The 22,241-nt window shown below is 38.8% G+C and overlaps 4 protein-coding genes across 5 annotated transcripts; 1 reads left to right on the top strand and 3 right to left on the bottom strand.

The window, feature by feature from the left end:
* Window positions 1–1,038: 1,038 nt before the first annotated feature.
* LOC108097694 (protein no-on-transient A) lies at window positions 1,039–10,696 on the bottom strand. 2 transcript variants are annotated; one of them, XM_017200165.2, is made up of 5 exons: window positions 10,297–10,696; window positions 8,353–9,538; window positions 7,585–7,875; window positions 7,485–7,523; window positions 1,039–1,231 (listed from the first exon to the last, which is right to left on the bottom strand). In XM_017200165.2, exons 1-5 carry the CDS (start codon window positions 10,609–10,611, stop codon window positions 1,224–1,226), a joined length of 1,839 nt encoding a protein of 612 aa, XP_017055654.1. In that variant the 5' UTR covers window positions 10,612–10,696; the 3' UTR covers window positions 1,039–1,223. The 2 variants fall into 2 exon arrangements, with proteins under 2 accessions (XP_017055654.1, XP_017062352.1); XM_017206863.2 differs by lacking the exon at window positions 1,039–1,231 and adding an exon at window positions 4,788–6,088.
* Window positions 10,697–10,841: 145 nt separating this feature from the next.
* On the bottom strand, window positions 10,842–13,642 carry LOC108102118. Its single transcript, XM_017206781.2, has 8 exons — window positions 12,920–13,642; window positions 12,750–12,858; window positions 12,553–12,688; window positions 12,344–12,488; window positions 12,198–12,274; window positions 11,258–11,373; window positions 11,089–11,203; window positions 10,842–11,014 (listed from the first exon to the last, which is right to left on the bottom strand). Exons 1-8 carry the CDS (start codon window positions 13,555–13,557, stop codon window positions 10,899–10,901), a joined length of 1,452 nt encoding a protein of 483 aa, XP_017062270.1. The 5' UTR covers window positions 13,558–13,642; the 3' UTR covers window positions 10,842–10,898.
* A 271-nt stretch (window positions 13,643–13,913) lies between these two features.
* LOC108102141 (splicing factor U2AF 50 kDa subunit) lies at window positions 13,914–16,222 on the top strand. Its single transcript, XM_017206810.1, has 5 exons — window positions 13,914–14,064; window positions 14,637–15,200; window positions 15,263–15,351; window positions 15,418–15,540; window positions 15,652–16,222. Exons 1-5 carry the CDS (start codon window positions 14,052–14,054, stop codon window positions 16,111–16,113), a joined length of 1,251 nt encoding a protein of 416 aa, XP_017062299.1. The 5' UTR covers window positions 13,914–14,051; the 3' UTR covers window positions 16,114–16,222.
* Window positions 16,223–16,345: 123 nt separating this feature from the next.
* On the bottom strand, window positions 16,346–22,185 carry LOC108102140 (1-phosphatidylinositol 4,5-bisphosphate phosphodiesterase gamma-1). The gene is made up of 4 exons (XM_017206809.2): window positions 20,599–22,185; window positions 19,745–20,240; window positions 18,830–19,683; window positions 16,346–18,743 (listed from the first exon to the last, which is right to left on the bottom strand). The coding sequence occupies exons 1-4, from the start codon at window positions 21,901–21,903 to the stop codon at window positions 17,679–17,681; spliced, it is 3,720 nt and encodes a 1,239-aa protein (XP_017062298.1). The 5' UTR covers window positions 21,904–22,185; the 3' UTR covers window positions 16,346–17,678.
* Window positions 22,186–22,241: the final 56 nt, after the last annotated feature.

The following is a 22,241-nucleotide window of genomic DNA, read 5'->3' as shown; positions in this document are numbered from 1 at the left end:
AAAATGCAAAACATAACACGCAAACCGTGCTGTAACAAAATTAATAAGTATTACGTACGCACGCACACTGACGTGCATTTGGTACCTCGGCGATGATAAATACACATTCAAGACGTGTTTCGATAGGAAACTTTCGTACAAGCCAAGTTGTACGCTCAATACAAATACAAATCAACTTTGGCTTGTTTATGTCCATACATACAAACCTACCGATGTACGTACATATATACATACATACATATAGACGTGCGAAGACGCTCTCTAAGCGCTGACATTCAAACAAGAGATAACATTTAGCGGCAGCGCAAGGTTTTGTTTTTGGAGTGGTTAGCGGAGATTAACGTTTGAATTTTCCGCTTTTATATGACCTGAAAAGATTAACGTAAAAACAAATTCCCTATAAATACACACACGTACTACGTCTGTATGTACGTGCGCCTAAGATTTGGCAAATCCCAAACCAACTTACATATTTACGTATGTATGTATGAACGTGAAGCCCGGTTATAGCCACACATAAATACAAATGTGAAGGCAAGAGCGGTGCTTTAAAATATCTGCTTTACCATTAAACAATTATTCGTGGTTAGGACAGGTTATGGTTGTTTTCAATGGGAAGTAATACACAAATTAAAACTGGGCGCAAATTGAGTTACACTGCGCTGAAAGTCCAGAAATGCTGAAATCTTTTCAAAGGATAGCCTATCATATTTAAAAATTGTTTTAAATTAAAAGAAATGTTTTGTGTTATAATTCCGGATATCACTTTTTTTTCAGTGAGAATCACAACCAGGAATTTTTTTTGACTATACTTGTCCCAATTAAGAATTACAACTGGACAACTGCCTTATATATTTTTTTAGGTTTTATATTGAGTTTCATCAAGGTCTAAAAATGCATATATTGACAAACATTTTTCTTTATTTCGCACAAAATAATGATTTATTTTTATAAAACTCGTTTAATACTGTTGACCATTATCTCCCAAAATTAAGTATAATTGACGATCCCCTTCTTAAAAAAACCAAAGCAGCTTTATTCAGTTTCATATTGTTTAATTAAATTTTGCTCAGCATTTGAATGTATGCTCTATAAGCTGATTGAAATGATTTCAATCTTCGAGTTGGAGGATATCTGCTCCAATACGCAAGCCATTATATTCCAGTGCGTATCTGAATGGTTAAAGATCTCTAGCAAAGCCGTGCGAAGAGTCGTCAAGGAGTTTAACCGCCTGTAAACATAAAACGGATTAGTCAAAAAGTCTTAAAAAGGTTTATTTTAAAAACAATGCAGCTTAATTGAGAGATGGCTGCACAAAACGGAAAATCGACAGCAAAGCCACGTTGGACGGCCGAAGAACCAAGCAACGTTGATCGAATGAATAATAGTTAGATTAGGAAACACTTTTAAGCTTAAAAGTGTCGGAAACATATAAGCATAGATTACCTGATATATTTAAGCGTTTTGCTGCCAGTCGCGATTGGACTTCTTTTGCGAGCAAAGACACCACATATTGCGATCTTGAGAATATATCTTCTTCGGCCAAGGCTGAAGAGTTTCGTCGAAAAAAACAGCTAATCGCTGGCTCGACCCCAAATCCAAACGCAATTATTTTTGGCAACGGTTAACAATCATCCATAAAACAACAACAACAAATGTTGTCACGAATCAATTTGGTCACTAAAGCGGTACGCTCTGTGCCAATTGGAATCTGTTTTGGCTTTCTATTTTGGGCCCCTCTGCCAATTATGTGTGAAGAAAATCTTCAATATCATATCTCATAGAAGATATTTCATCCAATTACACATTATCACATATTATTTGTTTAACTTGTTTTGCATGATTGCTTTATGATAGCTTTCTTTAAGTGTGAACACATTGGATCACAGGTTAAACCAAAGTATACATTTTCGTCATCATTAAATACACTCCATATCGAGTGATTAACTTGGGAACTACAAATTATTCGCCAAGTTTATGTAAAGTGAAAAAGCTGGGGCTAAAAGAATTTCCTAATAATTCCCATAACAGCTTCCTAAAATAAAAAAATTCTTAAAAAGCAGTAACACTGTTTTTTCGGGATCCATATGATAGTCATCCCATTTTAACAAAATTCAAAACGACAAATTCAAGTCGGATAAAACGACTAAATTTTATATGTGAACAAAAGGATTTATCCAATAAGTCGGCTTAAGGCAGTGGTCTGCTTTAGGAGCCGAAAAAAGAGCGTTTTTTCAACAATTTTTTTGAAAGGGAAGGAAATGATTGCGGTAAACGAAATTTTGAGACGATATAATATTGTATTTAAACTTTAAAAAACAATTTTTATTATTGCAAATAATTGAAATTAGCGGAAGTTGTAACGATTTTTCTGGGGCGCCTAGAGTGTGCACTTGTTAATCGGTGCCGGTGATGGAGTTCGTGCGATGCATCTGAAACAGTGGAACTAAATTTTTTTTTACTTTTTATAAGTTCCTTTTCTATATGAACTAAAAAAATTCCGAAGAAATGACGAAATTCCAAATTTTTTCTAAGTTTGAAAAAAAAATTCACTTTTTTGGAAAAAAAGTTCACATTAAGTTGCAAAACAAATAATTTAAATAGTACTTTTATCCATTTTTTTTAGTTCAAATAGAAGATAATTCAATACTGAAGCTAGATCACTTTGGTTTTTTTCGATCGGACATATATTTTTTTTACTATGGCCGGCACCGCTTTCCAAGACTTGTGAAAATAAAAACTCGAGAAAACGGGCTGTAAAGTCTGCCCGATCATACGAACTTGCTCGACGCTCGGCCACTAAAACTGATCTAGCTTCGAAAATATGTCGAATTGGCCTCTAAAATTTTGAACACATATTCTTGGATAGTTTTGGAATAGATTTAAGACAAAAAAAAAAAATCGATTTTTTTCAAGTCTGTAAAGCAGACCACTGCCTTAAGGTTGAGCTGTAAAAAATAAGTTAATTCGCTGAAGCAGGACTACAACTCTTATAAATGAGAGCTATTTTAATATTAAAATAAAAAAACTAAAACAACTTAACGCCGCCGCTATCATTGCGACTTTAGTTCGATGAATTTTTTTAACACCTAAAAAGCGTGACCCATACCATGGTTAAGCCTCCTCCGTGTTTTACAGTTCGTGGGGTTGATGTGGAGTTACGCGATCAGGAAAGATTATATTGAACTTAGTCCCATCCGATCATACGAGAAAATATGTTTAGTAGCTTTATCTGATTCTGCTGCCTTAGTTTTAAAATTAAAAGACGAGGACTTTTTGTTTGTTAAAGAGAAAGGTGTTATTTTTAAGCGCTGTTGCAGTGTCATTGTCGGAAGAAATTATTTTAAATAATTTTAAATAGCTAAAGAATCGTTAAACGAATCTTAGCGTTAGGCTATAAAGAGATATTGAGATTTTTTAGGGTTTCCCAGTACCTTTTCGTTATTTTTATTCTATTTTTTTTATTACATTTTTTTTTTATTTATTTCTTCCAATTCCAATAAATCCAAAATTTATGAGAATGTAATTATGCCCCTTTTCCATCCGGAATATTTATTATTTATTGAGATCGTTTGGTCCTTTGAAATAAACAACAATCACCCAAATAAACCTTGAGAAGTAACAATATTTAACTCGTTTGGCAAATACCAATTGATGAAAATGGCATTTTGGCCAACTCCTGAATATCTTAGAAAATTCCAGACAATATCGCAATATTGATTAAAAGACGAAGACAGTTCTGATTTAACTTCTTCAAATTGTAATAAAAATCGTTATTTTTTGCCACATTGTTAAAACAGTAGATTTTTTATGCAGTTAAAAAAAAATCAATAAAGAAAACCCCATTGGTACAAAACAAATTGAGTTTTAGGAAAGTATTTTTTTCTTGCTACACCATCGCTTTGAAAAACTTGTGTGTAAATCAAAGGACAGCTAGTGCTTTAAGCCATCCAAAATTATTCCTAATTGGACAAAAACAAGCATTGCATTTTGACTGAAGCTTTAAAATTCATTGCAAAGTTCCATCTAAAATGATTCCAACGTTATTGTACATGCTATACGATGCAAGTCATCACACTCATTAAATAAACCTGTAAAAAAAACTTTAATATGAAAATAATTAAATTATTATAGCTGTGGGGAATGAAATAAATACATTTTTACAAGGGCAGGCATTACCTTTTCCCATTCGCCATGGCATTTAAATGTTCATCCTTCTTGGAGAGCATTTTCTTTAAGAAAACGCAAGACGCTGTTTTTCCCATCTTGTTCATAACACGTCCCAAAATTTGCCCCAAGCCAAATTTCCCAAATTTCCAATCAACACCAACATGAGCCGAAGGAATGTTGTAGGATTAAAAACAATATATCTTAACGGCAAGACATGTTTTACGTCAGTGACATTGTTTGCTAACTTTAAATCGCAATCCCTTAAAACGTATACTGTATTATCTCCCAATCACATATTTAATCCAATTTCTAATTACAACACAAGAACCCCTTAGGCAAAATAAAAAATAATTCGCTTGCACATAGAATCATCTCAGCGCGTTTTCCCCAATTGAAAAGACGATTGTTTCCCATGTAAGAAAGCCACGACCCTTAAGTTATAGAACCGAATAGTATAGGTTTTATGAGAACCTATTCACGTAACACAAATATGTACTCAAAAACTACAGACGACATGATTTTATATTACGACTTTTTGAAAGATTAAAACAACTTCCATAAATGAACACGTCTATTAGTCATGAAAAACGTACTTTACACATTAATATTTGTAATAATAAGAATTCCCGCCACAATGTTTTTATTTAAATATTTTGCTACTTTAATTGTTTTATACATTAATTCATTCAAATTGGTTCGTTTGGTTTTACAAATTTGTTTGTTAATAGTAAACATGGTGAATTGGTATTTACTAATTTACCAAAGATTCAGCCTTAAATGAAAAGAAAAATTATACTAATAAGCGACACACAAGAGTTAGTTTTCTAACCCGAAAACTGCATTCACATGCCGAAGTTATTCAAGATAAAATCAGTTTAGAAGGTTGGTTTTGAAAAGATAAAAACAACAGTACATTTCTATCGTTTTAAATAAATAATTTCCTAACATTTTCGAAAACAAATGAAAAGGAGTCCCCTGTTATAAACCCAGCTAACCATTTGAAGAAATTTATTTTATGTGAATGAATGAAAAAAAAAAAAAAAAAAACAAATAAAAAAAATACTCCAAAATTTGCTTCGAATATTTCAAATTGCTAATGTCCCAGTTTCGATGTAAATAACTTTAAATTTAGAAATTGTTTACATATATTTATATTTAAAAATCATATTGCGTAATTATTGCTTTTAAATTGTAAACTCTAAATGTTTAGTTATAGGAAATAAACATTTTTATCGGTTTTGAAAAACACAAGTTCCATTTGTTTCGCTTCAAAGGTCCAGAAAAGATTGAGCTCGGGGTCCATGCGCTCATCCGGAATACTCACCATATTTTGATGTGTTTTTCGATTAATAATTTCTTTAAATTCAATTTGTGGATTAGTTATATATCTTTATATATTTGAATTGAATGACAGACGAAAAAAAATCGTATAAATGGAGAAAGATGTCACCACATAGAGTACATATATCTAAGTTTATCGTTATGATTAAATAGATGTACGTAAACGTAAAGAATTCTTGTTGTTTTGCAATAGTGCACTTAGTTTATGAAAGCATTTTAAGATTTAGATTAAGGTTGATCCATTGCGTGTCATTAATCATGGTTGACGACTCTCTATTTGGACCGATTGACGATTGATAATATTTGCTAAAATATTCATTCAAATCATATTTGGGGTGCATTTGATAAGACGATCGATCCATTTATCCTAGTTCATTTCATTCACTCGTTAACGAGCAAAGTCAAATGTGAAACGTATTCAATGAGTGCGAGCATAGAGCACGTTATGTCATCCTCATAAGTTCCAGTGTCTAAAAACGTCGGCGTCCCCATGGGACATTATTTCCTCCTCCATTATTTCCACGCTGATTTCCGCCTTGGTTCATATTGTTAACCCCAAATTCAAAAGCGAAGGAGTCTATCAAGCAATGAAATACAATTGTTCAATTGAGTGTTACTATGTGGAGCCCAACATAATAAGGGGAATATGTTATCATTATATATGAGTCCACATTTAGTTAAATATATAGGTTTTGTCTGTGGCCCACCACATTTTACAAGGAAAATATTCAAATGTATATCGCCCAAACGAATAAATTACCCTCTTCTGTTACAAGCAAGATACGCAGAAGAAATGAATGTCATTAATTTTCAAAGTAATTCAGGAGGCAAAAATAAAATTCAAACAAAAACATAACAGACCCGTCCAAAAAAGTCCTAAATGCATCCCAGTTTAAATAGAAATATATATATTACCAAAAAGAATATATTATATAACAAGGTGGCTGATGAAAGCAGCTACCAAAGAAATTAATAACTTTTTCTATTCAAGTAATCTGGTTGATTTTTTGTACATGGTGAATCGTTTGGATTCCATAGATTCAGTTAAAGGAGAGTGTCAACATAATTGCAAAAATCTTTTTCTGCTAACAGCAAAAAGTCCTTGCAGATAATTATGCACAAAAGTAAGACCTCATTTTATATAAAACTGAACACAACGCTTGTTGGTTCACATTCTCTTTTGCCAGAATAAGTTTTAACAGATGAAAGAAGACGACAACAAGTTAAATTGTATTCTTTCTGTCTTCCGAAATCCATTATAATATAAACGAAAACGCAAATGAAGAAAATATGATTGTTCCCAACCCACAAGGATATTCCAGAAACACACTTATTCATATCGATGTGATTTATAACGAGTAACCACCGTCCTCATATAAAAATGTTTTCTATCCGGAACCAACTCTGTGTGGTGGTTAAGTATGATCCAACTTCTTATATCCCAGCAACCAAAACATTCCGTAAATAAACTCCACAGTGCTTCAACTGCCGCTTTCCTGAGTGGTTATTGCAATAAGCAAGTCTTGTCATCGGCAGGAAGGATTAAATAAGATTTAGCATGAATAAAAGAATTGATTCCATACGCTAAAAAAAGTTATTTGAGTTTCTTAATGTAGCAATGTTCATCAGACACCCAGTATATAAAAGAGAAGAAGCGCAGCCCACTATCGTATTAATAAATTAATAGGTATGCATTCCCGGCTTCATGATTTCCATTACAGGAGTTTAAGTTATAAAGAATATATATATATATATATCTTTTAAAGAAAGAATTAATTCCCCCTTTTAAAATCATTGAATCCCCTTAAGCTCATAAAAAATGTTTCGGAGGTAGACCTAATTAACAGAGATATTCTCGTTTCATTTCTCGATGATATGTATTGGGTTGAATACTATTGCGAGAACGATAGATAGAAGTTCTACCACAGAGTTTGGTTATACTTGATGAGAAAATATTAAGGACTTGAACATACCTGCAAATTGTGTGGAATTGTTGTTGCTATTATTATTGCCTATTGTGAAAATATATAATTAAAATCGAATAATGCAAGTTAAAGCTATTTAATTGCGTACCTCTGAAAATTTCAAATGGTGAATTCGAATTTCCCCCGAAGTTGTCGAAATTCGAGTTGTTGCCGCTGCCAAAGCCCTCCTGCTGATCCAGCAGCGAATTCAGTTGCTGCGCCTGCATGAACAGCGAGTTCTCCTGCTGGCGACGGCGCATGTCCTCGTCCTGGTTCCGCATCTCGCCCTGATGACGGCGCATTGTCTCCTCCTCGCGTTTGCGTATCTCCTCCGCCTGCTTCTCGCGCAGCTCCCACTCCAACTTCTTGCGCTCGTTGTCCACTTCGCGCTTTCTCAGCTCTGTAAAACCAACACAAGGACATATTTGGTTGTCAAACGGAATGAATGGCCACCATTTAGAGGGTTCTCTATTTTTTTTCGAGATTGATGGGGGCTCTAAGAACTTTGTCCGAAATTATGTACACTTAAGATGATACAATCTTTGTACACAGTGAGTTGCAATGTAGGGTATCCTAATTTAAAAATACAATGTGTTCAAGATTCCGTTCCGTATAAATAAATAAACTGTGCTGTACCCCAACATGTCATAAATTAACATAGCAATTGATCACAGTCTACTTCTCTGTTCCTCTTCATGTGTATATTTTTATCAGATAATACTTTAATCCACAAAAAAACAAATTCAAATTCGAACTACCTTTGGGAAAATAATAAGAAAATAAAAAATGAGCTGACAAAATAGTTAACAACTTAAAACCTAATATGTTTTGCTAGCTTTTGTCTACTGAAAATCAAATGTAATAGTGAAATACTGACCTTGACGCAAAAGTTCGGTTTCCTGCTCATAGCGAGCGTACTCCATCTGGGCCTCCAGCTTGTCCTTCTCCATTTTGAGCTCCCGCTTGAGGGCGTCCTGCTTGCTTTTGTACAGATTGTGGAGCTGCAACCAACGCGAACCGTACTCGTGCTCAAACGAATTGACATCGGCGATGCGTGGACCAATGCTTCGCTCCTTATTGTAATCGGGCATCTTCTTGAGCATCTTCTCGGGCAGACCGTCATTGTCGTCGTTCACCTCCATGGGATCCACGAAGCACGGACGCAGCGTTGACGTGAGGAAAAAGCATTTCTCATTGCAAATTCGCAGACAGGCGTTAGCCGAGGACTTTTTGGCAAACTCCACTATGCCTTCACCAGTGTGCTTGCCACGATCATCGACCGTAATGGTGGCCCGTTCGATGGGTCCGAAGATCTCGAAGGACTTGTACAGCAGCTCGTTCGAAACGAACGGTGTGAGATTGCTCACCCGCAAAATGGTTGCATTCGGGGCAAAGCGAACCCGCAGTTGGCGACCCTTTCGCATCGAACCGTCCAAGGCACGCTTTGCCTTCTCGGCATTGACATGATAGTCGACCTTTAGGAATGTGAAGTTCTTCTCGAGGTTCGAGAAGATCTCACTAATCTCGCCGAACGGCTTGAACATTTCGCGCAGCTCATCGTCGGTTATGTCGCCGGTAAGATTGCCCACATACAAGCGATTTCGGCCAGAGAACTTGGTCTCGGTTGGCAATTCGATCGATTCCAGTTCGACGGTGGGTCCACCGATGCTTTGCAGCCGCTGGAAAATGAAGAAGTCTTCTCCGCCACGTGCACCTCCGCCTCCGCCGCCACCCATATTGGAATTATTATTAGGGCCAATACCACTGGGTCGCTGGCCGCGGTTTCTACTATTCCCCTGCTGGTTGTGTTGTTGTTGCTGCTGCTGTTGTTGTTGGTTCTGGGGTCCACCCGGTCCACCGCGACCGCGGAAGCCCTGTCCATTTCCTTGGCCAGTTTGATTCCCTTGCCCGCCCTGATTTCCCTGACCTCCTTGATTTCCGTGATCCTTGTTCTGGCCCTGATCCTGCCCTTGGCGTTGATTTTGGCCCTTGTTGGCATTCTGATTCGGTTGGTTTTGGTTTCCAGATTCATTGTTCTTTGCAGGTACGTTGACAGCATCCGACTTTGGTAAGTAGAATTATAAATAATATTAGTTTAATTAGTATAAGGAATTGACTCAGTGAATAAATAACATATAAATCAACTTCGAGGACATAGAAAACCCTTTACCTTACTTTATACATAGAAACAAGCCTGAATAATTGTCAAATACCACAAACATACAAAAGACTAGATATTTAATTCGAAGTTATAGTTTGTTCTTAATGTTTGGAAAAAGGTTAAACCTAAACTTAAAAAAAGTTTGGTGCACCATTTTATCGTTATTATGACATATGAATAAATAAATGTTCACCGAATGAATAATAAAAAAGATAAAGTAATTATATTATCAGATATAGCAACAAGCCGTTTACCACTGGATGGGAAATCTAACATGAGAAATCGATTATTAAAATGTAATTTCTAATCAAAACGTTGAAAATTGGGTTTTTCTTAAACGTTATAAATATATGTACATACACATATGCACTTGCGTATTTGGCTACTGTTAATTGTGTATATTTGGGATCAAATGCACACATGTAATAATGTATGTACACATGAATGTTAAGAAACTGGCCAAATACATAAATAAATTTGCAACAGTAATCAGTTGTAGCATTGTATGTATGCGTTCAATGGCAACAAAGACGAGTCCCAATTATATTATTCACAGGTGTTTGTATGTATAACTGTACCACCAAATGTGCCAAATAGAGAGTAATTGGACCAATTACCCGATCAATAATCTAATCATGGATATCCAAAAGATAAACTTACATTATTATTAGCTGGGAAATTGGAACGGTTCTGATTTCCTCCGCGGTTGCGATTCCGGTTCCCAGCGAAGCCACCCTTGTTTCCAAAGTTTTTATTTTGATTAGGTCCGCCTCCAGCACCACCACTCGCCGCACCACCATTTTGAGTGTTTGGGCCAAATCGTGCCTTCTTCTCAGCCGGACCTCCTTCGGAAGAGTCATTTTGCTTTTGGGCATTATGCTTCCCGATATTTTTATTTGGTTGATTTCCCCGTTGCTGGCGCTGAGCCGCAGGCCCGCTGGTATTGGCATTATCTGTTTTAGCGGCTCCTTCCATTTTAAAAATCCTTTTTTTTTTTTGAAAACTGTTTTAATAACTCGTTTAGACAACCGTCCTGAAAACCGAACTTTTATGGAGTGAAAACAACAGGAATAAGGCAAATGAAACGATAACACGAATGCAAGCAGAGAATGCGGCATCTTTTTGACTTTGAACCACGTGAAATGGAACAAATAAATATTGCTATCCATAAAAAAAAAAACAGATAATATCTGGTGCTTAAAAATGTTATTTTATATATTTATTAAATACACTGTTTTTTTTTTTTAAATTTTTATTATACATTAAAGATTTGGCTCGGTTTGTGTTTGAATTTTATATACTGTCACGTCGATTTGTTGATGTTTATGTATTAGAAAAATCTTTTCATGCGGTAAAACATCCTTGATTTGAAGACAATCTGAAAAATAAATAAATGATTTTCAAAAAATGTATTATCTTATAAAATTTTGTCACAATTAAGCACGTATTTACCTATTTCATAACACCCTTTCGTTAACCGTTTTATGCACCCCTCAATCGGTAGATACAAAAGTTTTCTTCGAAAAAACTCAAATATGCTAAGAGTTGCAAAAGTCAGCGCCTTTAACTTAAAGAATTTGAATGTCAATAGAAATTTCTATATTTTTATGCTCAAACTTACAGCGGCAAACACGATGTAATATACAAGGGTTGTAGGAAATAAAAACAAAATAGCGGAGAAAAAAATTGTTGCAAGATATAATTGTCGATTCATATAATTATGAGACTCTATGCGACCTGCAAGCAAAAGTAAAAACATTTTTAAAATTAAATGACTTAGTTATTAGTAGAGTTGCCGCGAATAGTGATTTTGCCGAATACCGAATACCGAATGTTCGGCCATGCTGTAAGCCGAAGCGCCGAATATTCGGCACAAAGTACATGCTACATTGTTGCCAGTTTAGCTTATTATAAGCTTGTAATGATGATGAGAATAGTAGTACAGATGACGATTCTTCTCCACCTCGTAAGAAAAGGGATTTGAACGAAAATGATAAGCGGTTTGAAATACATGACAGTTTTTGGAACTGCTTTGAGGCGAAATAGTACCTAACACTTATCATGAGGAGAAAGTGGAAAGGAATGCTGTGGCAAATGAAATAGATTTTTATTTGAAATCAATTCGCCTAGATCGGAAAGCTGATCCTTATAAGTGGTGGTCAGCAAATGAAAAACAATACCCAATCCTCGCGAAATTTGCCAAAATTTATCTTTCCTCTCCCGGGAGTAGCGTCTATAGTGAGAGGTTGTTTTCCGAAGCAGGTTTTATTTACGATGAAAAGCGAAATCGGTTACTACCGACAAATGCAGAAAAACTGGTGTTCGTTCATCACAACTTACCGCTAATTAATTTTACTTATTGACATATTTTAATTAAATAATAAAAAAAGTTTTGATAAAAGTGATGTGTTTTTTTCATGATTTGGCACTATTCGGCATTCGGCCGAATAGTACCTATTATTCGGCCAAATGCCGAATACCAAAAAAAGTGGCCGAATAGGCCGAATACCGAATACTTGCCGAATATTCGCGGCAACTCTAGTTATTAGTTATAATCTTGCCTTTTAAAACATTGTAACGGTTGCCTCGCACAACTTGCCATAAAACCGCCAGACCTTTTCTTTCGACATTATAGAGCCTATAAGAATCATTACATATCATTTCCAATATGCGTATAAAATTGTTAAAATGTTTTTAAGGAACTTACACTTTTGTATAAATATAGAAGCAATGGGAGTGTAGTCCAATTATGGATATTAAATCCACTAAAAGCGCTATTTGGAATGTAAGGCCCAAACAACCAAATACTCCAATGGCTAAAAACACTTGCCGGACTAACGGTTCGATAAAATCTATAAAAAAGAAATTAGAAAACGCCTTTATACTTTAATAAATCTGAAGTTTTTAAATTCTTACCCAAAAATGTGGACCACAACTCTATATGATATTTAAAGCAGTCGAGAAAGAAATTATTTAAATGTATATTCAGCTTTAGACCAATGGGACTTCCCTCCAGTACTTTCAATAGGCTAAATAATTTGTCTATAATATACTAATAACAGGGGGAGAATAAAATAATATATCGTTTTACATATATGTAATGGCAGACTTACGTGGGATATTTGTATCACAAAATCCCCTGGCCGCGTTGCTAGGGAAAAAAGGATTGCCATTAAAACCATTCCCAATATTCTATCAAGTGCAATGTTAGCCGGGCGAGATCTGTCAAAGTGAAGAAATAATGTCAAATAACAAAGAAAAAATAGTATTTAAGAGCCATTACCGTTTATCACAAGCTGTCTGCCATTCCTTAAAGTGCTTATAAATAGTGGTATGAACCATTATGCTATTAATGAATACATTTTCAACAATATATTTGAATATTGTAATTGGAGAGTCGGCAATAATATTTAACACACAAGCGACATTTTGTTTGGCCTTGTTCTTTGGCTTCTGAGTTTCAGCTGCTGGTTGTGCCAATCTGGATAGCTCGAGAAAATCACAATTGATGCTATCGTTATATTCCACAGGTTGGTTATTTGCAGATTTCCCATTAACAAACAAATTTCGTATCATTTGCTTGTCATAAAGAATAAGTTTTATATGTTTAAGATATTCTGGTGTTATTCCAATGTAAACCAAAGTTATATTCGCTTGACTGCTATTGTATGTAAAGCACAGCCTCATATTAAACTTAAGATATTGGTTTTGATCGGCATTAAAGTCCTCGTTAAGGATAGAGCCCAAAAACTGCATATTGCTTGATACATGATTAATGGCCCTGTCCCGAAACTCCAGTTCCGAAGCTTGCAGGATGTAATACGCTACGACATTGTCTTCATTAATTTGCACTTGCCCATACAAATTTGTGGGCTTCTTAAGATAAAAGTAGCTGTACGGTAAATATATCTTTATGCTCATAGTCGTTGTAATCACAAAAACACCGGTATTATTTTTAATCAATCAAAACAAAACAAACCGTGCATGACTGGGAAGGTGTGTCATTCGTTGTGACGTCACAAGCTGTGACGACTGAAAATTTATTTACATTAAATTACCTTTCAATGTAAAAAAATGTTTCACTCTTATATTTAAAGTGTTTTTAGAAATTGAAATGAAATATGAAGTTGAAATTTATATTAAAATTAGATTACTAATTAGTTTTTTATTTAACCACCTTACTAATAACCGCATGTCGATAAATGTTTAAACGATAACTTCAAAAATTGCAACTATGCAACCGATAGTAGTGCGTTCCATTCCATAGTTCTTCAGTTTTCACGTGTTCTGTTTTATATCGTTTCGCAAATTTCTGTATTAATACACGCAATAAAGGGATACATTTTTCATTGGCATTTTATATAGACAAAATTGTTTTCGTTTAAAGACATAAATATTTATTTAAATTAAAAACAATGGGATATGATGGTAAGTTTGATATTAAGTGCAAATCGATGGCGTGCTGTGAATAATCAAGATGCCGAAGTATGCATAAATAGATGTATGTGTATACATACATAGCACTGTATAATATTAAGTAAAGAAGTTAAAAAAGTTTTACCAGATTGCAGCAGATGCTACTAAGCTTCTCTTTTAACTATGATAAAGTTTTTTTTATTACTAAATATGAATTAAATGTAAATATAAATGCTTTTGTTTTTGACCGGTTGTGGTAAACCTGCGGGCGGTTTACATTATTGACATACATACATATCTACATAAATATATGTACACAGCTCTTGCTTAAGTTAACTAGTTTTGCTATTACATATTTTCATTAAATCTGGTACATTTGATTGTGATTGAAGTTTAACAATAAACAGTTGGTTGTTTTCAAGAGGACTTGGTACTCTGTCAGCGAAAATAGATACAAGCAAGCATTTATTGGTTTAATGCACACTCGCGATTGTACATCTGCGCATAGATGCGTGCATCATGTCAAGTTAATTTGGATTTCTTATTTAAAAGTAATATGTTTACCTTTTGTATATTCCGTACAGATCGTGAACGTGATCGGGAAAGACGCCGACATCGTTCCCGTTCCCGCGACCGCCATCGCGATCGTTCCAGGGATCGCCGCCATCATCGCAATTCGCGGCGCAAGCCATCGCTCTATTGGGATGTACCGCCACCGGGATTCGAGCACATCACCCCAATGCAGTACAAAGCCATGCAGGCGTCCGGACAAATCCCGGCCAGCGTTGTGCCGGATACGCCGCAGACGGCGGTGCCCGTGGTCGGATCGACAATCACCCGCCAGGCGCGTCGCCTGTATGTCGGCAACATTCCGTTTGGCGTCACCGAGGAGGAGATGATGGAGTTCTTCAACCAACAGATGCATTTAGTTGGCCTTGCCCAGGCGGCCGGCAGTCCCGTCTTGGCCTGCCAAATTAATTTGGACAAAAACTTTGCTTTCCTCGAGTTCCGATCAATAGACGAGACCACCCAGGCAATGGCATTCGATGGCATCAATTTGAAGGGGCAGAGCTTGAAGATCAGGCGTCCGCATGATTACCAACCGATGCCTGGTATTACAGATACGCCGGCCATCAAGCCCGCTGTTGGTAAGCTTTATACGTGCATTGTTTATTCAAGTCATCCGATTATCAATGGTTCTATTTTACAGTATCTAGTGGAGTTATTTCAACAGTGGTTCCGGACTCGCCTCACAAAATCTTTATTGGAGGTCTGCCAAACTATTTAAATGACGATCAGGTTGGTTGATGCGACGATAAAGCATTCATGCATTGTTTTCTACATTTCTTAATGTTTGTTTTCCAGGTTAAGGAACTGCTTTTGTCTTTCGGCAAACTACGAGCATTTAACCTTGTAAAAGATGCCGCTACTGGATTGAGTAAAGGCTATGCGTTCTGTGAATATGTGGATCTAAGCATCACAGATCAGGTAAGAAACTTATAGGAAGTATTACAATACTATGATAATTCGATTATCAAAAACTTTCCAAAACATGGTTCTAATTGCCCTCTTTATCTTGTTTTCGCTGATAACTCAAAGTCAATTGCTGGCCTGAATGGAATGCAGCTGGGCGACAAGAAACTGATTGTTCAGCGGGCCAGTGTGGGCGCGAAGAATGCCCAGAACGCGGCCAACACCACGCAGTCGGTAATGCTGCAAGTGCCGGGCCTGTCAAACGTGGTGACCTCTGGACCGCCGACAGAGGTGCTCTGCTTGCTCAATATGGTAACGCCCGACGAACTGCGGGACGAAGAGGAGTACGAGGATATATTGGAGGACATCAAGGAGGAGTGCACAAAGTATGGAGTCGTGCGAAGCGTTGAAATCCCGCGACCTATCGAGGGCGTTGAAGTGCCAGGATGCGGCAAGGTCTTTGTCGAATTCAACTCCGTTCTCGACTGCCAGAAGGCACAGCAGGCACTTACCGGAAGAAAATTCAGCGATCGCGTTGTCGTTACATCATATTTCGATCCTGACAAATACCATCGACGCGAATTCTAAATTACAAGCAAATCATATTTCTCACATTCACCGTTTGTCCAATAAATATCACACAATAAAAGTAACAATTTACGATCTGACTACAAAAATACCATCAGATAGAAAGAGATAGACGCTTGTTTTTAAATGGACTCGAATGAAGTAAGTGCACTAAATGGGGTTAACTGTACAAAAGTTATAGAGATAGCACAACAACTGGTGACAGTAAACCCAAAAATAAAACAGTATAATATACAGACAGCTAACGCCGGTAAATATTTATTTGGCATTAAATAATGTAAATACGTTTGTTGACATCTTGTGTGCTTACTGATAATATATAGCATTTAAAGAATTATTAAAAAAATATATTGGATATACAGATACACTTCAAAACGGAACGTACGACTTAAATACATTTTGGGTACACACATACATATTAAAAAAATCATTGGCTGTCCAATAGTTTTAAGGTGAAAGGCTTTAGAATGTTGATCATATAATTAAATGCAAATGCATGAAAAATGTATGAAAGCGCATATGGAATAGCGTTCGATATTTTAAGCGGGCATTCGAATGAAATGCAAATCGTTTTCAGGTTGTAAATACCTCGGGGAATTTACTTTCCTTTTTTTTAAACGACCGATGATTTTTATCGGACTTCATAATGTTTCCTAAGTTATATATTTAAACTACCAAATGCATAAATAAACTTGTTAGGTTAGCTGAGAGTTTGTAGATCTTGGGAGAGTCGAGATTAAAAAGATACGATTTCTTAAATTACATCTTTCGATGTCGTCCTAAACATAAAGAAATTCGAAAATCTTTAAAAACCGCGACTTCAATATTCTTTGTTAAAACTAAATCAGTTTCGAAAAATAAATTTTTGGAAATGATTCTTTAAAAAGGAATTCATCACCTTTTCACGTTTCATAATTTTCTAGATTTTCTTTTTTTTTTTAATTTTTAAGGCACTTTTAAGCACTTGGAAAAGGACAATTGTTGTAAATCATCGTTGGTTTTGTTTTGTTTGGCATTTCCTAAGTAAAATTATTTCATAATTCGTATTTGTTAAACAAGTGGAAGATGCTAAAGAGTGCAAAAAATAATTTAGTTTAATGCGAATTCTATAGTTTAGAAGTGACATTAAGTATTTGTGCTATGAAAAATGTTTGGAAATATTGGAATATTGGTTAATTCTGCCTGATGTTTTCTAGAAATTGCATTTGTTTTCTTTAGGGCTTAAAGGTAATACTTTGTTTTATACAAAACACATTTTAAAAGCAATTTCAATTTAAATAGTTGAATAATTTGATTTTAGTTTAACGAGGCTTCTCTTATTATTTTGATTGTTAGTGGAAAACTAGTATGCATTCCCATAACTTTTGATATGTTTAAGATATGTTCGTTAGTTAGCTAACAGGTAATAGTTTGTTAAAAAAAAAATTAGAGATATGGAAAGCTCACATTTGAAAATACACTACAAGCGCATTTATACTTTCTACCGTCAATAGAAACAGTTTAACTAGTTAATTGGGAATAATTGCTCGCACTCCTAATGCGCACTCAACCAGACACCAATTCGTCTATGTGGTATTTGTAATCTTAATATTGATCAGTAAGGAAGACAGTTCCAGTTCTTCGCTGAATTTGTTCTTTAGAATAACGCTTCGATAGCCTTGGCGTACGCATTTCAAAGGATAGCATGCTTGGGCAATAAAGTGCGTTTCGGCAAACATATCCTCGTCTTGGACTTCGAAGCGGAGGATCGCGAAGTGAGGATTGTGCACGGTAAACTCGCAGGACTCGTTCCACACGGGATTGAAGCCATTCTCGTTCACTTTGGTGCGATACTTGACACCCGTATCGTAGCTGGCGCCAACTATTTCGACCACAATCTGCGGATTGTTCGATTTGCCGCCCCGAAAAAGATGGCGGGCCGCAATGATACGTATGCTAACTTTCACCTCGTTGATGCCCTCGCACAGGGGACTGTTTGGATTAAAGCTATCGGACTTCATGAACGGCGGCTTCAGGATATAGCCACACCCTCCGTTGTTCCTGAACTTGGCCTGGTTCAGCTGCATTGCCTTGTCGCCCGTCTGATAGTTCAGTGCAATCATCTGCGAGCCAATATTCCAGAATGGCATCGGATTGAAGTTCGACGAGTCCAGTCGCTGGCCCTTCGGATAAACCCGACTAATCTGATTGCGATGGTAGGACAGAAATAGCTGTGTGTTCTGCTGAAAGAATTGCTTTTCCGCCTTCGTTTCCGGGAAGCTCGACATCTCCTGGAATATCCACGAGTGTTCGCGGAACGGCACGCTGCGGAAGTAGATGATCAGGTCGGACATCTCCTTGGCGACGCGGGCGGTGCGCTCCTTTTTCCGCCGCTCCGTCGCCAACTGACTGGCGATGCGCGCCGCATCCTGAATGGCCTTCACCCACTCGAATGCCGTCTCCTGATTATCGCAGCCAATCACAAACGGACTCTGCATCGTTGGCGTTTGTATTTGCAGCTTGAATATGATTCCCGGCTCATTTGATTCGAAAAGTGCCGCCACGGCACCAAATATCTCAATTGAATCGGTGCGCCCGTCCGTTCCCTCCTCGTTCAACGAGTTGTAGTCCTCAGTGGCAGAATCAATAACCTAAAAAAAGTTACCAAAAAAAAATCAATAAAATATTGAAAAAATGGTTAGTGAATTTTGGGAGTCAGTAACGCTACTGAACGCACCTTCACATAGTTCGCCGGGAAATGCTTCTTGATCATGCCGCCATAGTCCCCGATCCACCACATCGAGTTGTCCCTCTGGACGTTCGTGATGATGGCGTGCTTGGGAAAGGAGAGCTCGTCCGGCTTGTTCGCCTTGTAGCAGTAGAGGGCCTTGCAGGTGACGTACTCCTCGAGGTTCGAGCCCATGTAGTTGGAGGCCCCATTGTCGTCGTGGCCGCCACTGTGATCGCCCTGTGCGATCTCCGCCAGCGACTGGCGCAGCAGCTCCTGCGAAACGGGATGGCTGAGCTTCACATTGCGGTAGAGCGGATTGCGGGTGTAGTAGTTGATCAGCGAGACCAAGGACTCAAAGTTCATTGTGTCGATGCCGAAGAGACGACCCTCCTGCATAATGCGGCAGTGCTTGATCTTCCTGTTGATCGTGAACGAGATGACGAACGCATTGATGCTCTGCACCGACGGCCGGACAAGAAACGAGCCGATTTCCAGGCGATACAGTCCCTGCTCGGCCTGCTCCTTGGTGGTGTTCGGATGGAACCACTCCTGATCCTCGTGCTTCTTTGGCTGCGGCACCGGCTCCTTCAGTATTATCGAGAACTCCGAGCTGCGCAGCATGTTCTTGCGATAGTAAACGATCAGCGAGTAAAGCGAGTCGAACACGAAATTCTCCACCAAATAGTATTTAATCGAGCCGCTCTCATGCTTCAGTTTAATGCGACAGTGATTGGGTCGATTTCGGCGCCAAAACGACAGACTATAGTCACCCACAAACGTTGCCGATTCGCGTACCAAAAATGTCCCGTCGCCAAAATGTTTGTACTGCTTCAGTAGCTCATCTGCTTCGTTTCTGCCACCTATAATTGCAAAAGCATTCACATTAGATCCATTTTGTTACACTCCAAACTCAGAACACACCTTCTAATTTCCCATGGAACCAATTCTCGCCGAAGTGCAGCTCATCGTTGGCCGACGTGTCCTTTTGCTTTTGCTGCATGTTGCTGTTCAGGGAGCAAGAGGAGGATAACCCAAAGTCATCGTCCTCGGAGTTTCCGTTGCGCGACTCGTTGATTTCGGAGGAGTAGATCAGCTCCTGTTGCGTGAGCACGAACTGGTAAAGATTCCAGGTCTTGTCGACGGGATCCTTGAAGTACAGCAACCCCTCCTTGAACACCTTGCGCATGTTCTCGCTGTCGGTTTCCCCGATAGCTCCACCGCCACCGCCACCGCCTCCGCTGCCCAGCGAAGAAGATCTGTGACCCAGTGACCCCGTGGCGGGAATCCCATTGCTGATATCATCGAACTGCGGCAGCTTCTTGTGCTTCAGGATTATCTTGCGACGAAGCTGATAAGGCGAGGGCAAATGCTGCTCGTTTCGGTCGCAAGGTTGCGAGAGCAGCATGTCCCCAAATACCTGGAAATCAAATTACAGGAATCATAATAAAAGGTATTCTTTTGCAAGTGCATAAAGTTTTTGATATAAGTTTGAAGATTATTGAAAATTATTATAAAATTATTTCGTGCATTCCCTCAACATGCAAATAAAACCAGAAACCTAAAACATTTCTTATCGAAATGCAAACGCATTTTGCAAATACCTAGCAACTAGAGCACAGAGAAGCGTTCACCAAGAATTCGTGGCGTGCGTCTAGAGATTTATTCATGCCTTGGGTGATTGCTTGGCATAACCTTATGAAGGCATTCGTGCAGAACTCAGTTTGTGTGCAATAAATAAACGACGGCTATTTATAGACGTGATTAGGTCAGCTCACCTCGATCAAGGCCTGCGCCATGTTGCGCTGCTGCTCCAAGGAGCAGTTCTGCTCGATGGACAATATCACCGGATACTCGGAGGTGGTGAAGGCGTGATCCTTAATCGTCTTGATCACATCCATGAACTTGATCTTGGAGGTCATCGTGTGGCCGTGGAAGATGTAGGGCAGGTTATCGGGGCCATTCCAGCAGTCCAGCTCGATGCAGCGACAGCCCATGTGGAGGGCACGAGCGTAGGCCTCGCAGGAGGATTCGCTGGAGAACTGATCGCCGGTTAGGTAGGTATTGTGCGACGAGGCGATCCAGTAGGAGGAGAGCGGCATGTTCATGTCCATAAACACCGAATCGTACTTGCTGTTCCACAGGTCGTTCTGCTTGGAGAACAGAAAGTCCACGAACTCCGAGAAGGTCAAATACGGTTCCTGCACATCCCGCTCCACATCCTGCACGAAATCCCGTATAAACGAGGCTATTGCAGAGCTACTTATCTCGGTGGTGTTAACGTCCCGCTGTTCCGTTTCGAGGAACTTCTTCAGTTCCGCCGGTCGCACCACCTGCTGATCCTCTGAATAGGGGAAGCCACTTCCCGATCCACCGCACAAAATGCTCGCAAATCCTGGGGGTAGCAGCAACTTTTGGTAGAACCTCGAGAAATCATCGAACTTCAGATCATTCTTGCGTCGCACATCCTCGGTGAAGTGCTCCATTAGGTTGCTGGTGGTCAATTTGCAGCTAACGCTGGCCAGGAATAGCTTGAAATCCTTGATCGTGACCTGCGCCGGCGACTGTTCCGTGGCCTTGGCCGAATGCGAGTTGACATTCTCGATTTGGTAGTATTCCCGCCGCAGCCAGCGATCGATTTGCAGGGGATAGGGTGCACCCAGCGTATCCTTAACCATATAGCGCAATCCCCGCACCCAGTTATCAGCCTCGATCTCCGAGAGAGCCACCACCGAGAAGCTCTTCAGCTTGAAGTGGTTGCCGTGCAGGATGACAAAGCATTTGCTCGACTCGAAACGCTGGCACTCGTCGGCAAAGAGGCGAAACTCCTTGGAGTGCTTGCCCACGCGAATCTCCCGGATCTCCCGCAGCTGGATGGCACCCTCGTAGTCCGTTCGCGGCGTTTGCGTCGCCACCGTGGCCCACAAAAGCTGACGCGTCTCCCGTATGAGCATCAGGTGGCGGCGATCGGGTCTCCGCTGTTTACCATATAGTTTTGTCACTATGGTACCGCGCTCTAGCATCCCGATCGTCTGCTCCATTTCGCCCAGCAGCGGGGCACTCATCGCACTAAAGCAGCTCATCGTGTCCCCTTGAATCCCGACCAATCCTCTCCAGCCACAGGTTGTTCCTTGCAGGGCATGCAATCGATGGGTTCCAGCGTGCGGATCTGTTCGCAGATCAACTGCTCCCTCTTCCACAAAGTGAACGCACAGTTGGGGGCGATCGAAAAACCGAGTTTAACAGTGCAATATTCGAAATGTACCCAAAAAACACAAGAGAAACAGATAAGATAAGCCAGCTGCTGGGATTCCGCCAGTGTGGCCGGATTGCGTGGCTGCCAAAATACTAGTAAGCCAAGAGAAATCGTGTGGGGTACTCCGCAAGCTTTTACAGTTAGCTTAACTTTTAGAATATTCGT

The sequence above is a fragment of the Drosophila ficusphila genome, unplaced genomic scaffold, assembly GCF_018152265.1.
Source record: "Drosophila ficusphila isolate 14025-0441.05 unplaced genomic scaffold, ASM1815226v1 contig_197, whole genome shotgun sequence".
NCBI lineage: Eukaryota > Metazoa > Arthropoda > Insecta > Diptera > Drosophilidae > Drosophila > Drosophila ficusphila.
Note: the sequence above shows the minus strand (reverse complement) of the source record. Positions and strands in the feature narration are given on the sequence as shown.

Excerpts from the sequence above, each read along its gene's own strand:
- LOC108097694 (XM_017206863.2), bottom strand. The coding sequence starts at position 10,611 with ATGGAAGGAGCCGCTAAAACAGATAATGCCAATACCAGCGGGCCTGCG. Across the intron at positions 7,876-8,352 it reads AACCGAACTTTTGCGTCAAG|AGCTGAGAAAGCGCGAAGTG; the intron begins GTCAGTATTTCA and ends TTGGTTTTACAG. Across the intron at positions 6,089-7,484 it reads CAATTCCACACAATTTGCAG|ACTCCTTCGCTTTTGAATTT; the intron begins GTATGTTCAAGT and ends ATTGCTTGATAG.
- LOC108102118 (XM_017206781.2), bottom strand. The coding sequence starts at position 13,557 with ATGAGCATAAAGATATATTTACCGTACAGCTACTTTTATCTTAAGAAG. Across the intron at positions 12,689-12,749 it reads TTGTGATACAAATATCCCAC|TATATTATAGACAAATTATT; the intron begins GTAAGTCTGCCA and ends CCCTGTTATTAG. Across the intron at positions 12,275-12,343 it reads TTCTATATTTATACAAAAGT|GCTCTATAATGTCGAAAGAA; the intron begins GTAAGTTCCTTA and ends TGATTCTTATAG.
- LOC108102141 (XM_017206810.1), top strand. Across the intron at positions 15,352-15,417 it reads ACTATTTAAATGACGATCAG|GTTAAGGAACTGCTTTTGTC; the intron begins GTTGGTTGATGC and ends TTTGTTTTCCAG. Across the intron at positions 15,541-15,651 it reads ATCTAAGCATCACAGATCAG|TCAATTGCTGGCCTGAATGG; the intron begins GTAAGAAACTTA and ends GATAACTCAAAG.
- LOC108102140 (XM_017206809.2), bottom strand. The coding sequence starts at position 21,903 with ATGAGCTGCTTTAGTGCGATGAGTGCCCCGCTGCTGGGCGAAATGGAG. Across the intron at positions 20,241-20,598 it reads TGGCGCAGGCCTTGATCGAG|GTATTTGGGGACATGCTGCT; the intron begins GTGAGCTGACCT and ends TTTGATTTCCAG. Across the intron at positions 18,744-18,829 it reads TCCCGGCGAACTATGTGAAG|GTTATTGATTCTGCCACTGA; the intron begins GTGCGTTCAGTA and ends AACTTTTTTTAG.